Source organism: Falco punctatus (assembly GCF_963210335.1).
Source record: "Falco punctatus genome assembly, chromosome: 16".
In the NCBI taxonomy this organism is placed as follows: Eukaryota; Metazoa; Chordata; class Aves; order Falconiformes; family Falconidae; genus Falco; species Falco punctatus.
In genome coordinates this window covers 3,218,957-3,233,359 of record NC_137596.1, presented here as the reverse complement: position 1 = coordinate 3,233,359, position 14,403 = coordinate 3,218,957, and the positions used below count along the sequence as shown (strand labels likewise).

Here is a 14,403-nt window from a genome sequence, read left to right as displayed (position 1 = left end):
GTTGTTGTTGCATGCCTGGTACCAGAAGCACGGATAAGGGGTTTTAGGGTATGCTACCAGGCTGGGTCCTTCCCAGGGTTGAGGGTAAGGCAGGCACCAGAAAGCGCAGCGCTCTGGAGCCAGCAGTGCCCTGGGGTACGCACGGGAGCAGGGAAGACAGAGCTGCCCAGGGGGGCTTTTAGGAGGAAACAGCAGTTTCTGCCATTAGGCACCTCCGGGCAGAGGCAGCAGCTGAGCTGAGCGAGGTTCAGGGATCAGGGCTGGGTAAACCTCACCCTGGTCGTGATCTGCGTGCCTTTTTTTCAGTTGTCGTGCAAGAATATGCTCCACTTCCCGGGGGCTTTGGGGGGCCGGAGTTCCACTCACAAAGCACGCCGAAGCCCTCGGATCACTTTTACAGGACGCAGAGGCAGCACAGAGCCAAAGGCCACCGCTGCAGAGTGGCAGCTCGCACCGGGGGGCTGGCAGGAGGCTGCCCCCATGCCCACCTCCAACCAGCATCTCTTGCTTTTTGTCCCACCGGCGTGACATCTGCCAGAGGTGGTTTTTCCATGGCTGGCGGTGGCCGCTGGAGCATGAGCAGCGTGGAGCTCGCCTTTCCCACCGCCCTGGATGCGGGGTTGACCACTCCCCCTCCCTTTGAATAGGCAGCCCTGCTGCAAACACTATGGTATTTCCATCCTCTCCAGCTCCAGCGCAGAGGATAGCACCAGGTAGTTGGAAAGAGATCGGAGACAAGTGTGGGAAGCCGTGGAGGACATAAGCTTTTCCCCTGGTCTTTCAGCTAAGTAGTAAGTGGCGGTGGGGAGAGAGTCTCTTTAAACTCTTTCGTGGGTTGTAGGTACCTGTGTTCATTTTCAGGACATCTAAGATTTGTTTTGCCGGTGATTTACTTTTACTCTCTCCATTTCCAGTTTCACCCAGTAACTGATTCATGTGTTTGCTAGAAGTACTGCAGGGTCTTATACAAATGTTGGAGCTGATGCTTCCCTCTAAAAATCCTTTCTTTTTTTTTAATACGGAGTATATAAATTTTATATGTGTGTTTAGGAGAACATGATTATTTTCCTCATCTAGGTAGAAGGCTGTGCATTGGCATTATTACAGTGGATTAAATTTGCAGTTCCCTTTACGTTTTGAGTTTGAATGGGGGTTTGTTTGTTTTTGTTGCAAGGCAGGGGGAGAAGCAAAGTGCTCAGGGTCAGATGCTCCCTCGACTCCCTCCAGCCCCGTGCGTGGACAATCAGAGAAGGAGCGGACCCTCTCATATGGGGGCTGATTCCTGTCTTTGGAGGGATGCTTGTACGGGGTTTGCTGCTGCATCTCTGCATGTTTGCAACAGCAATGCCATCCCCCAAAGGGAAGAAAGTGCCACAGGTGCCAGCATTTGCTTTTGGGAGGAATTGGAGCCCTGAGTCTGACAGCTGCAGGGAGGTGCTGCCGTGCTGCTGCTGTTCCTTGGGAAGGGCACAATCCTGCACCCCTCAGTCAGCCAAAAAGAGCCAGTGGGATTTGTGAGTCCCTGAGGAGCACAGCCAAGGCCTTCCCCCTTCCTATTAGCCTCTAAATCATCGCTTTGCATGCGGCCACTCATTTGGTATTACAGTTACCATCAACTTCCCATCCTGTTCTGTCAACTGACACCTTTGGGGGCTGTGGGCTGGGTCCAGAGCGGTTTCCTGCTTACAGGCCATTCGTGCTGCCTCTCATTTGGCTGCTTTTTTAAGCTCTCCCCCACCTGTCATGTAAACATTTTTCTGGCAAACCAGATTTTTTGGGCTACCTGGACATTTTTGCCTTGGGCAGTAGGGAATGGCACTGCTAACCCAGTGGCTGGGATTTGTGTGGGAGCCCACTGTGCATTTTGTGCACCCAGCATTGGGAAGTATGTATGTGTCCCTTGTCCTCAGCTTCACTGCTGAGTTCTGGGGTACCACGTGTCCCTCCACATCAGAAAACACCCAAGTGCTATTTTCTTCTTCATACATCTGGAAGCTGAGGCACAGAGAAATGGAAGTTAACCTAACTTTCTAAAAGAGTTTGGATACCTAATGAAGAGAGGTGCTTAGTGGGATTTTCAAAGCACCATCAGATCTGGGCAGGCTGGTGCCAAGCGTCCTGCTGCAGGTCATACAGGGAGTCTGGAGCAAAACACAGACTTACAGCTGGGCTGTCAATCCCTGACCAAGACCCCTTTGCCGCAGGGCAGATTGGGCTCTCCGAGATGGGGAACGTGTGCTCATCATGGGGCCAGATCCTTCCCTGGTGTAGGAGATCCTCGCTAAACAGTGGGAAACTTACCCAGTTCTTTCCCCCTTCGCTTTGCCCTAGCTGAGGAGCTGGCCCATGAGGTTGTGCTCTAAATCTATTATTTCACAGAGGGAAATTCATAAGTGAAATAACAGATGACCTAATTAACCCCCCCACACCCATTCACATCTTCCTGCAATTGCAAGTAGCTGCTACGACCCAAGAGAGAGCTGCAAGATTTAATGGCAACAGCCTCTCTGGTTTAGGGTCTCACCTAAACCCCTCTGCTTGCCATGATCTGCTTTGTCAGCTCCCTGTAGATTTGGTAGTACTGTTGACAGTGGCATTATTTTAGCTCAATTATAAAATAGCAGCTGAGTAATAGATGAATGAGCAGGGCAAGGGAGAAGTCTAAAGCAGAAAGCAGTTTACTACCAAGCCTAGAGAACAAGGGCTTGTGGGCGCATGTGTCTGGTCCAAATTGTCCTGGCACTACCTCGCGACAGCTGTCATCCATCTCAGCTAGAGTTTGTCCAGCCAAATGGAAGGCTCTTAAGGTACCATCATATCTCCTTCAGATCTGACAGCTACTGATAAAAGAAAGAGCACAGCGTTAAAGCAGAAAGTGATGTGCTGACAGGCAGCCCTCCCCTGCCCCTGCTAGCTGCATCGTTCCCAGAAATGGCGCGGACAACCTTCTTACAGCAATGCTAATCCGACTGCAATCACCACCGTGTCGTTAAGATAGTGGCTCAGGGGTTCAGATACTCAGCCTCTCACCCTCACTTTCTCCATATGACCTTAGCCAAGTCATTTAATCTCTTGGAGTATTTATGGAGGGTGCAGGAGGGCAATTGTTATATCGCTCTATTTACCATAACATCATTATTTACTGCCCTGCCTGGTTCCCCTTCAGTAAATCAGTTACTATCTTTCAGAACACTGCGAAGTTTTAAAATCATAACAAAGGTGGGGTCCCCTGATATGAAGCAGAGGCAGGAGGTGGCCGATCTGTTGAAAAGCATGGTTTGTAAATAGGCAGCAAGAGAAGCATGCTCATTTCTATGGCTTGTAGCCCTGCGTTGGGGATGCTTCCTTTATTTTAAGCTGGTGCCAGGGTTTGATGAATGGAATGAGGTTTTTAACATACCAACAGATCAACAAACACTCCTTCCCCTGAGAATCGAATTGGCAGGCGGCCTGGAAAGTGCCAGGATTTCAAGGGTTAAAGCCTTGCTGAAGAATGTCATTTCCACGAGCCATTTTCCCCACCCCCTCAAAGATGATAAAATATTACTTGATGCAAAAATAAAATGGCTATCACTAAGCAGCTTTGGGTCAGCGAGCTGCCTGTGCAACACCCCACGGCAGATGGTTGTGCTGAAGGTGCTGCTTCTTATTTTTAAAGTCTTGATTCACATTCTTGAAGTCAGAAATATTTCGATGGGGTTGCTGCTGCCCCATCCTCCTGGCTTCCCACCTAACCCTGTGGAAAGGGAATCCTGTTGGTTTATTGGAATGGAGAAAAACTCCTGAATACTCTTTTGCAGCTGTTCCAGTTGTGGACCCCACAGTGACACCTTTAGTGGGTTGCCAGCCTGGGGCTGAGGGATATGGGATGAGCAGAAGCTGAGTGTGGTCCTACAGCTAGAAATTGGGGAGCAATCTGAGCTGCAGGATCTTACCACAGACCCATACATTGAGCACCACACCGGGAAACAGAGATGGGAGCTGCTGGTCTTGACTCTGCCACAGGAAAATCCCTGTTATCTCAGCCCTGTTCCTTTTTCCATCCTTAAAATAATGTAATAGTAAAACACTATACAAAAATATTGTAAAGGGTCTTCATAGATCCCATAGACAAAGTTTGCTTTGTTTTAGCATACATTTTTAACTCCTTCCTAACTTCTGCATGTGTGTGTGTTAATCATCAGGACAAACAGCTTTTTTCCCTTTTAAACTAAGCTTGGTAATTTGTTTAAAAAAAATAAACCTCTTGTAAAAAAGGAGGGATGGATGTTGAAATTAAATTAAAAATTTAATTTAGTTTAGAAATGACCCAAGAGTCTAATAGCTTTGGCTGGTACTTGATCAAGTCCCAAAATAAATGCTGTTTCTCCTGCACGTTTTCACAATAAGACAGGAATAATAAGAGCAAACAATAAGACTGAAGTCAAGCTGTTAAGTCATTAAGGATCTTACCAAATGGCTCTGATTCTCCGCTATTTATTAACAGCTCTCAGCAAGCCGTGGATCTTGATTATCTTGGTGTAAATCTGCAGTGATTTCCCTAACATCAGCCAAGTTACCTGCCACAAAGAGCGCGATCATTGAATTTAGTTCAGCTGCAAGCTCCTGAACAGTCATTAAAGCTATCTAATGGCGTCCAAGGGGAGGAGAGGAACTATTTAGGCTCTTATTAGAGGAAGCTAGAGAGAAGAAAAATATCGCTCAAACATCAGGGAAACTTGCTGACAGTGAGAGATGTATTGGGCTGTGAAGTAGTTTCCTATGGGAAGTGGTGGAAGTTCTGTTAAAATTAGCCTGGACAAAGCATACTCGAGCTCCCTTTCTGCTGTCATCTTGCCTCCTGTTGCTGGCCTCCCATACCTGTTTTTCCAGAGCACAATTATTTTGTGCGTAGAATCTGCTCACTGCCTTTTTAGAGCAGGTCTTGTCTTCCACGTCCTTTTTTTGCAGCCTGAAGCCTGCGTGTGTCTGTCATTTAACTGTTATCACCCACAAAATCTGCATCGGGTTGGGGGACTGATTTAACTTGCATTCAAGTTGGACTTGTCTTGAACAGATGAAGATGCGGGTGCAAATGATGTTTGCATTGTATTTCTGACCCCCTGCTTGTGCTTTTTAATAGTACAGCTTGCTGGGGAAGAGAAACTGAAAAAAGCAAACTGCCTTTGCTATAAATCTATTGGAGCCACTGTCTAGAGATGGTAATTCCCTTTTTCCAGGCCAGGGCTTGGGAGGGGGTTGCTGGTGCTGCTTTACACTCTGGCAATCTTGATATTCTTTATTGCATGAAGCGTTGTCCTGGGTGTCAGGATGGGTTTAGTGCTTCTCCTGTCACCGAAGCACATGCTGCTTCAAGCATCAACGTGTGGTACTTTGCTGGAAGGTTCAGCGGGCAACTGCATCCTGAGAAAGATTCAAACGACACTCAGCGAGGCATGAAAGCAGTTCTCGAGAACCGGTGTGACTTAGGTGTCTTGATCAAAGGAAAAAACAAAACAAAACCAAAGCCCAACTGCCTATTGCACAAGATGCAAAGCAGGAAAAAAAGCTGCTGGTGGGGACTGGTGTTTTAACTGCTATTTTAACGCTGCAGCTTCTTACTTTCAGACACATGTGTGTCATCGAAATAGGTGAATCAGCCCGGTGATTTCTCTGTCTCCATTTTGCAGCGTCTGTCTTGCTTTGGTACAGTTTGGCAGCATTAATCTTTACTCCAGAGCAAGAGGGAGACCAGTTCCCTTTTACGTGAGATGGTTTACATTTGTTTCAGGTTAGGATCAGGGGACAAGTGTGTGACTAAGCGCCTTGCCCTTCATTAGCTGAGTTGCAGAAATGGGCTGCGTGCACCTTCTTTGTTTTACCCAGCTGCAGGCTGACCCAGCTGCAATGAGACTTAAGCAAACGTGTTTTAACGCCTAGTTAGAGCAGGCTGGTAGGGTGCACGCAGATGCTGAGATTAGTTAAGGCTTCTCAGCCGCAGCACTTGCAATGTGTGTGTTTCTGGGTTGCTCTAAGCGCAAAGAGAAATAAGCTTGTTGTTCTTTCACCACGTAGGTAGTTTTCCATTTTGTGGATTAAGAAAAGAAGTTTAAAAGAAAAAAAATTAATACTGGTGTTAGAGCAAAACATAGCAATAACAAGCAGGAAATGATGATAATAATTTAATACACATACACATGCAGGTGTTTCACATTTGGCCATTAGTCACAGAGCGCAGTGGGAGACGCTATCTGGAGTCCCTGTTTGCCGAAGTGGTGAGTGAGGCACAGCTGAAGCTGGCTCTGCCCTTTGCCGGCATGTTTGCAAACCGCCGGCTGGCCCCTGGCAGCAGCCAAGCCCCTGGCCCTGTGAGCATGGCAGGAGGGGAGGGAATGCTGGGTGTGGGTCCCAGTGCCTCCGGGAGCTATTCGTGGGTGCAGCACAGAAGTGGAGGCTGAAGGTGACGTGGTTGCACTGGCTCTGTCTAGAAGATGACTTGGAGAAGTGTTTGCATCTGCAGCGGTTACAGTCGGTAGCACAGGAGGTCTGCAGAAATCAAAAGGGCGGTATTCCAGCGGTGTCGGAGCTGCTGTGTCCTCACAGAGGTTAAAGCAGCGGCGGCTCTTCCATCTTGCAGGCTATGCCGTGTATCAGCATGATGAAAATAGCCATTCCCCTTGGCTCCAAGTCATATCCTGTCTGAGTGAGCCCTTCTGAGCCCAGGCTACTCCCCCTTTACTCTTTCCTCCCAGCACCTTTGAGTCATATTTCCCCAAAATACAGAAAGTGCATTGGCCCTGCATTTTCTGTTGTGCATTTAAAGGAGAGCGGGAGCAACAGCTACATGTATGAAAACAGAGCCAGATAGCACCTCCTTCACCTCAGCTACACAAGTAGGCTAATCAATGATTAAAAATCACGTCTAATGAACAGGACTGGTAGAAGGACTTGCTCACAGGAGTACGTCCCATGCTAGGAATGACATGTGAAACTGTGACATGCTCCTGTGGGTTGAAGATGGTTATTTAATGCACTACAAATTATTCAGGAATAGAAGTCTCAGCAATGCAAGGGAGAGCTTTAGCAAGAGGAACGTAAGCTAATGCCAGAAAACAGAAGGTGCCTCTTGAAAACAGCAAAGTTCTTTGTGAAACATATTGTTTTTGACAAAACTTTTACAGGAAAGGTGTTGATCTCAATGAACTGGTCTTTTTTTTTTTTTTTTCTCTCTCTGAAAAGAAAAAAAATTGGCAAGAATTTCCCATCGATTCTACAGCAAAGGAAATATGATCTCATCTTCCCTCAGAGTAGCTCCATCAGCTTCCAGGTGATAATTCATTCACCATTGTCAGACTCTCAACAGTTTACACTTATGGATCTGTGTGTTTGCATTGTTGATACAACACATCAAATCACAATATCTGCTGTTAATACAGATATTTTTCCTCTTAACTTTCCCAGCTTAAACTCATTAAGATGATAGTCTGGTCCTAGCTTTATATGGCCGTGAGAAAGCACAGATTTAGCTGATGCTATCAATTTTTATGCCTTCTGCATCAGGGCATCTAATGTCCATCTCCATTTCTGCAGGCACCTCTGAGATGATGAGTTACTATATGGACACAACCATCGGCAACACAGCCCCTTATCCTCTGACTCGCCCCGGAGTGATGGTAAGAAAGGAGTTTGGGTTATTTTTCTGTTTCAGTTTGTTTTCTCTTTGGTTACTGTGACTTTGCCAGCCCATTGACTGACACGGTTTGGTGTCCTCCACTAAATATTCCAAGGTTTTACGTAGTTCAGAGCAGTGCCTGAATGCTGAGTGTTTACCCGGAGCTTATCTGAGTCTCTCGAGCTTGCAAACCTCAACTGGAAGTAGGATCACTGCATCGGATTTCCTGCGCTTGTGTTTGGAGGAGGATTGTTAGGGTAACCATTGTCCTGGTGCCTCCGCTCCCCGTGCTGACCTTCACCTGCTGGGGATGAATGCAATGGGATCAGCACAAAGCAGATCAGGCTTTGGAAAAGGTTGGGTCAGTTTTCTGGAGTTTTTGGACAACTTTGGTACTCCTTCTCCTGAGCCAGCTCCTTTCTGTCTGTGCAGTTGATGGGTGGTTATGTATAATATATGTTTAAGTGTGATCCCGGGCCTGTCCGTGCCAACTGCCAGCAGCTATGGGACAACTTTGACAGTGCTTTGACCCTTATTTAGAGAAATCAGACCCTGATTTAGGAGAAACATATTAATAGATGTTTGTCCAAAGAAATGCTGACCAGCGTTCAAGATAGTAGACAAGGTCAGATGAAAGCTGTAACTCTGAGCTGAGACACCAGGCTGCACATAAGACTTGCTAGAAAGCAAAATTTTCACCAAATTAGGAAAAAAAGACCACTCTGACACGTGAAATATTTCTAACATAGCTTGATATCTTTCCTTTAAATGGTTCCAAGCATGCATTTGGCTTTTAAATACTGATTGGAGATGAAGCAAAAGTTTTTCCCTGCAGGGAAATAATAATAATAATAAAAATTGAAAGCATCCTGAATTTATTTGTATGTATGGCTGTGTTGTTATCCTCTTATATATGCTTTTGTGTACCATATATATTTTATGGTCTATGTGTATATACATATACGTATGTATACCATATAAGTATATATGATAAATATGTATATAAGGTGTATATATACACACATACTATTTGCACACACTATATAGATACATATTTATAAATATCTATGTATAAAATAAAATGAGAATTATATCCTGGGATTATTTCCATGTACTTATATATGCTTGTATATATAATACATCTATTTTCTTTATAAAGTACAAATAGAAATTTATATACAATGAAAACAAACGTGTAATACCTAATGACAGATATAACCTAGGTTTACATATGTGTGAGTGTACACTCACCTATATCACACATACAAACAATACATGTATATACATATATCATGTATTATGTGTAAGCATATAATAATACAGTAGGTTCTGTAATATATATGTAATAATACATAAGTTTATATAAATATACACCTGTATATATACTTCCTGTGCATACCACATACATATATACACATGTATATATATACATATATCTGTCCATGGACACATAGATATAACTAACATAAACACAAATAACGCAAATATAAACATAAACATAATAATCACAAATAATATCCATAGGAATATGAACATAACTGTGACGGCTTGCCCCAGCACCTGCCAGTGCGGGGCTGGGCTCCCCCACAGTGCCAGGCCGCGGCCTGGGCAGGGCCATGGCCTCTCCCTCCCTCACAGCTCCCCATATTTCTGGGGGGGCTCTGGGGCTCCTGCCTCACACAGCCAAAAAATATAACTTCCAGCTGGGGGGGCTGAAACGAGGCCCCCTCACGGAGGGTGTCCTCCCCATGGCCGGCCCTGAGGAGAGCCCCCTCGCTGCCGCCATCTTGCTGAGCACAGCCTCACTGTGGGCCTTCATTCTTTTTTCCCTCACATTTGTTTAAAAAAAGGGTCTTTTTGGCCTCATTGTGACACCCCTCAGCCAGGTGAATTTAGATGGCACTGTTTTTTCTGAGCAAACTCTGCTGGCCCAGGGCTTTGTGCCTGGTTTGGAGAGGGAGGGAACGGTGCACAGGGCAGCCATTTTGTGGTGCTGTGCCCCTGACGCTTTTCCCTCTCCCGCTCCCAGAAGCAAGGTGCTGCCGGGCCCTGTGAGGACCCCTGGGTGACCTGCGGCTTTCAGTCTGCCTGCTGCCAGCCGAGGATGTGCTGCCCGCTCTGGGACGAGCCTGCCACGCAAGAAGTGCCCACCGGCCTGGAGCACTACAACACAGGTAGGACACCATACCAGCGGTGGGCTTGCAAACCAGGACGGTGCCTTTCCCCCCCGTGCCGTCGGGCTTGGCAGTGTGCCTAGGTGAAAAGACAAGCCTTAAAGGCCTGCCATACTCTTGTTTGTTGTCTAGCATGTCCCCCTTGTCTCCTTCCTTCTGTATTTGCTTTCTTCCCCGGTCCTGACTTAATTTATTGGGGTGTTTTGCCATTAATGCAGCCACAGGGCACCTACTGCAGCATCACCAGGCTGGTACCTGACTTGCTGGCTGTTAAGGGTCTCCCTCAGTGGAGACGGGGCCAGAAAGCAGATAAAAATCCTAAAGCTGCTTTGCTTAACTGTTCTCCTGTCAGAGCTATGCTAAAGGATGGGAGCTTCCTTCTTCCCTGCCATGGCACGGGTGCCCAGCTGGGAGAACCCCTCTCCTCTTTCGGGTGGTTAATTTTGATGTCCTGTGTGCACCTCCCTTGCATTTAGGGATTGCAGCCCTGGTTACTGCTCCCTGGGGTCTTGGCAGACATGGGGGTCTCCCTGAGAATACCGTAGGCAAGGTGAACCTGCCAGCCTGCTGGCTGCATCTTCATCATTTCTCATGGCGTTTGCAGGACTGATGTCCTTGCCAGTGGCTTTGGAAAGTTGCTTTCATGGAAGGCTGCAAGGAGCCGGGGACCCCCAAGTTTTAATTCCACTGTGGTAGTAATTTTGGGTCTATTGCTCTTGGAGCTATCTCATCGCCTTGCCTCTTGGGAGGGTGGTGACATGCTCTTCAGGTAACCACAACTGGAGATGTGCGGTCATGCTGAGCTGTCAGGGCTGCATGGTTACAAAGTGTTGCACAGATAAAGCAATCCACTGACTTGGACGAGGTGATCATCTTTAATGCATTTGTAATTTGAAAGTCGTTACAAAATCACCGGTGACTAATTCTTGCCCTGCACGTTGTTCAACCCGTGAATCTTCAAGCTGAACTTGCAGTTTGGGCTGCTGCTTGTATAACCAACAGGCAGCGCAGATGTCTGGCGGGCAGTCGGTCCTCCTGCCTGTGGGACGGGTGATAAGGCATCAGCAAAGCAGCCCTGCTCTGCTGTGGCGGAGGAGAGGGCTCAGGTATGCTGTGGCACAGGCCAACCGCAGGAACTAAGTGAAAGAGCTCAAGTTGCACGAATGTGACCTTTGCAAAGGGCCAATATGAAGTTTATGTTTCACTTAAGTCCCACATAAGCCTATCATGAAGCAGTTAAATCCCATGTAAGCTTTTGCATGGCATGTGCTGGTCTTCTGTGACTTGTTCCCGGCTCGTTCGTTATGCACATTGGCCTCTTGGGAGGGGAAAAGCCCTGATGTTTAGAGACATTTTGCAGCTAAAGAGTTCAGCAGAACCAGTGACTGTTGCAGTCAAATGTATAGTTTGAAATCTCTCCTTGGCAAATATTCAGGCATTCCAATTTTTTTTTTCTCCTTTGGTGAGCACTTGTGTGTAAGCAGGAGATGGATGCAGAGCACTGTGCCTGTGGCTGGAGCAAAACTGCTGCCTATTCCCAGCCGTTCTTATTTCAGCTATTTGCTCAACTCCTGTGGGTGACCTCTCTCAGCATGATGTCAACTCTGCTCTGATGAAATCTGCCCTTGCAGCATTTGGATTTACTCAAACATTTTGCAAATCTGTGCCTGCAAAGTTTTCTTTGTATATTTTTCCTTACCCTCTCCCCTTTTCTGTGAAAGTGGTCTCTCCAGGGACCAACATAGCTGCAACCCAGATCTTCATTACCCCATGCTGGGTCTGTGAAATTTCTTGTTGTAGAGACTGGAGCCTGGTTCAGACCTCAGTGAAGCCAGTAAAAGCAAAAAAAGCTGTCGTTGTCTTCAACAGGTTTTGATCAAACTCTCAGTACATTGGGAGGGTAGGACAGGCCTCTGATCCTCTTGCAATACCTAAGAATTACTTTACAGTTCTTCCTGTTGCAATGCAAGGTACTCTTTCTCTGATTTTTTTTTTTTTTTTTACATTGCTGTTTCTTCAGCTTAGAGCAGTTTCTAATTTTAAATGAGAGGAAACCCTCATTTGTATATATCGCTAGGAACAGTCTTTCATTTCTCCTTTGTGTTTTGGGTGCACATTAAAACCATTTGTCATCTATTCTTCTGGTGTACTAGAGGCTATTTTGGTTTTCATGGTCTTGATGTTGGTGAAAGAAACAAGTCAACAAGGAAAATGCAAGTGTGAATATATCCTCTTGCAATAGAAACCCACAACATGTCTAAAAGTTTTAGAGCTGCTTGCATTTAGAGAAGATATTTTGCCTTTGAAGCTTGGGTGAGTTTATTTACATTGTGCCTGAAGTCTGATAAGATTATTCAGTGATAGGGATAAAGGAAAGCCTGATGCAGATTTAGCTTGTTGCTAAAGACAAGAAGGGGTAGTGGTGGGGTTTTTTTGTTTAAAAAGAAAAAAAATTGTAAATAGTAAAGAGTCAGTTTTATTTGTTAGCTTGCTACCACAATCTGCAGTACATATGTTGGGACTGTTACTGCCCAGAGGATCGACCTAATCTGGACCCACAGCAAGCAAAGGGCACATCCCAGAGGTGGTAGAAAAAAACAGCAAGAAGGGAGCTGCTGCTGCCTGGTCACGAACCTTGGAGAGGTGGGAATGGGAATGTGAAGGCCGTTGCACCTTAGCTGAACCATCTGGCAGCCCAAAATTAAGGGTGCCCTGTGTCTGCCCAAAGCAGCAGGGTTGGTGAAAATGCTGAAAGCCACACTTAGCACTGTATGTTTAATTCATAAGGTAACACTATCCTAATATTACTCCCTAGTAATATATTTTTGCTGGTACAAGGTTAGACAAAAACTGGAGTGGAGGAAAAGATTTGATAGCGGTATTATAATTCCAGCATGGACATAGTGCTGGCTGTGCGTCTATTTGAGCCAAGGCCATATTGACAAGCTCTTCCACTCTGAATGGGTTTGTTTTCCTTAGTGTTAGGTTAGATAAAACAGTGAGATAAAACTGTTGTTAATGGCAAGCAAGGGATGAAACAACTGGCTGAAGAAGTTTCTATGACTGTTGTGCTGAATTAGTACGGCTGGACTGAAGGTGCTGCTAGCCTTTTGGGCGCTACAGGAGCATTTGAGGGAGTGATCCTGCTTTCACTGAGGCAAATGGGATTGGCTTTGGGATTTGCAAGGCAAGAAATTAAATTAAAGCCTTTCTAGAGGAGTAATCACAGCTGTGGGTCTGATGCTGCCGTGAAAGCAGTTGAGCTGATTTTGGTCAGGTTTCCTGCACCAAGACACTGTCATGAACAAAAGGTATCACCTTAGGCTCACCCTCAATACCCAGCACCATTCAGGCCAGTGCTGTGGGAGACCAGCCTTACCCAATCTGTTGCCAGTGTTGTCTGGACGTATTAGCTTAGTGCCACCTCTCAACCCACAATATTTTGGGTTTATTAGCTTTGGGGGTGGCATCTCCCTAATGCAGCAAACCTGCATCCCACCCCCTGTTGCTTCATGGACACCGTGTCCCTGCAGCTTGGACTATGGTGGTGTTGCGCTGGGTTTGGCAGGAAAGCAAAGCCCTTGTAGCTGGAGCAACGCATTGCAGCGTGCCGCTTTGCTCCACGCCCACGCAGACAAGATAGGGATGCTCTCCCTTTGCTCCCATTCTGCTGACTGTAGCTGTGATCTTCCTTCAGGCTCAGCTCTCAGCTCAGCCTGGACTGCAGGCAGGGGTCCCATGGGGGCCGCCTGCATCTGTGGCAAACTCTCCCTGCTTTTCCCCACGTTGCCCCCTCCTTCGCTGCAAGACCTACTCCTTCCCTGGTGGAGATCTCTAGAGGAAAGCTTGTTCTGTGAGCAGTTTCTGGGCCGTCTTCCAGGCCCACGCTCGGAGGAAGGGGGCTTGGGGAGGAGGAGAGGGGGGGGAAGGTGAAAGCTGACCAGGCTCAGCCCGATGGCTTCTCCAGCTGCAGCGCATTTTCTGAGCGAAGCTTTTTTTTAAAAAAAAAAAAAATCTGCATTTTTTTTCATGTCCTTTTATCCTATTTTTAACTGCGGCCTCCTTCCTTTTCTCAGCCTCCTCCAACACTTCCCCCCTCCCCTGCACTGCTGCTACCTCCCCCGCATGCTCTCCGCAGAGATGAATGGGCGTCTTTTCACAGGGCACGCACATCTGCTGGCGGATCGAGACCTAGCAGGACTTCTCATGCAGTTCTCCTGGACTGGTCGATTTGTCCTCTCCCTCCCTAATAAATGAGGAGCAGACAAGGGAGGACGTGGAGGAAGGTGCAGGGGAACAGAACAGGGGGAGAAATAAAAGGTGTGAGCCGCCACTGGGAGGGACAAGGCGATGGATGCTAATTCATTTCAAGGCTCAGCAAAAGCTGTGTGCAAAATCCTGCCTCTGCCCAATCTGCTGCCAGTTATTCCCCCAAATCTGCAGCTCTCCCTGGCCATTTGCTCTGGCCCAGGGGATGAATGAGCCCTTTCTGCTGGGCTCTGTTGTCATCCTCTGGCTGGTGAGGTGGCACAGTCTCTTGCAAGCCTTGGGGTCTGCCTCTGTTTATAGCCTGGTTGG

General features: G+C 46.8%; 1 protein-coding gene across 2 annotated transcripts in view; it reads left to right on the top strand.

Moving 5' to 3' along the window:
- Positions 1 to 673: 673 nt before the first annotated feature.
- ETS1 (ETS proto-oncogene 1, transcription factor) overlaps positions 674 to 14,403 on the top strand; it is a 74,626-nt gene continuing 60,896 nt past the window's right edge. Inside the window, exons 1-3 of one of the 2 annotated variants that reach the window (XM_080366619.1) lie at positions 674 to 791; positions 7,570 to 7,652; positions 9,681 to 9,825. In XM_080366619.1, coding sequence (XP_080222745.1) covers positions 7,581 to 7,652; positions 9,681 to 9,825 — 217 coding nt within the window. In that variant the 5' untranslated portion in view covers positions 674 to 791; positions 7,570 to 7,580. Of the gene's footprint in view, positions 792 to 7,565; positions 7,653 to 9,680; positions 9,826 to 14,403 lie in introns of those variants that run through there. The other variant, XM_080366618.1, reaches the window with a different exon arrangement.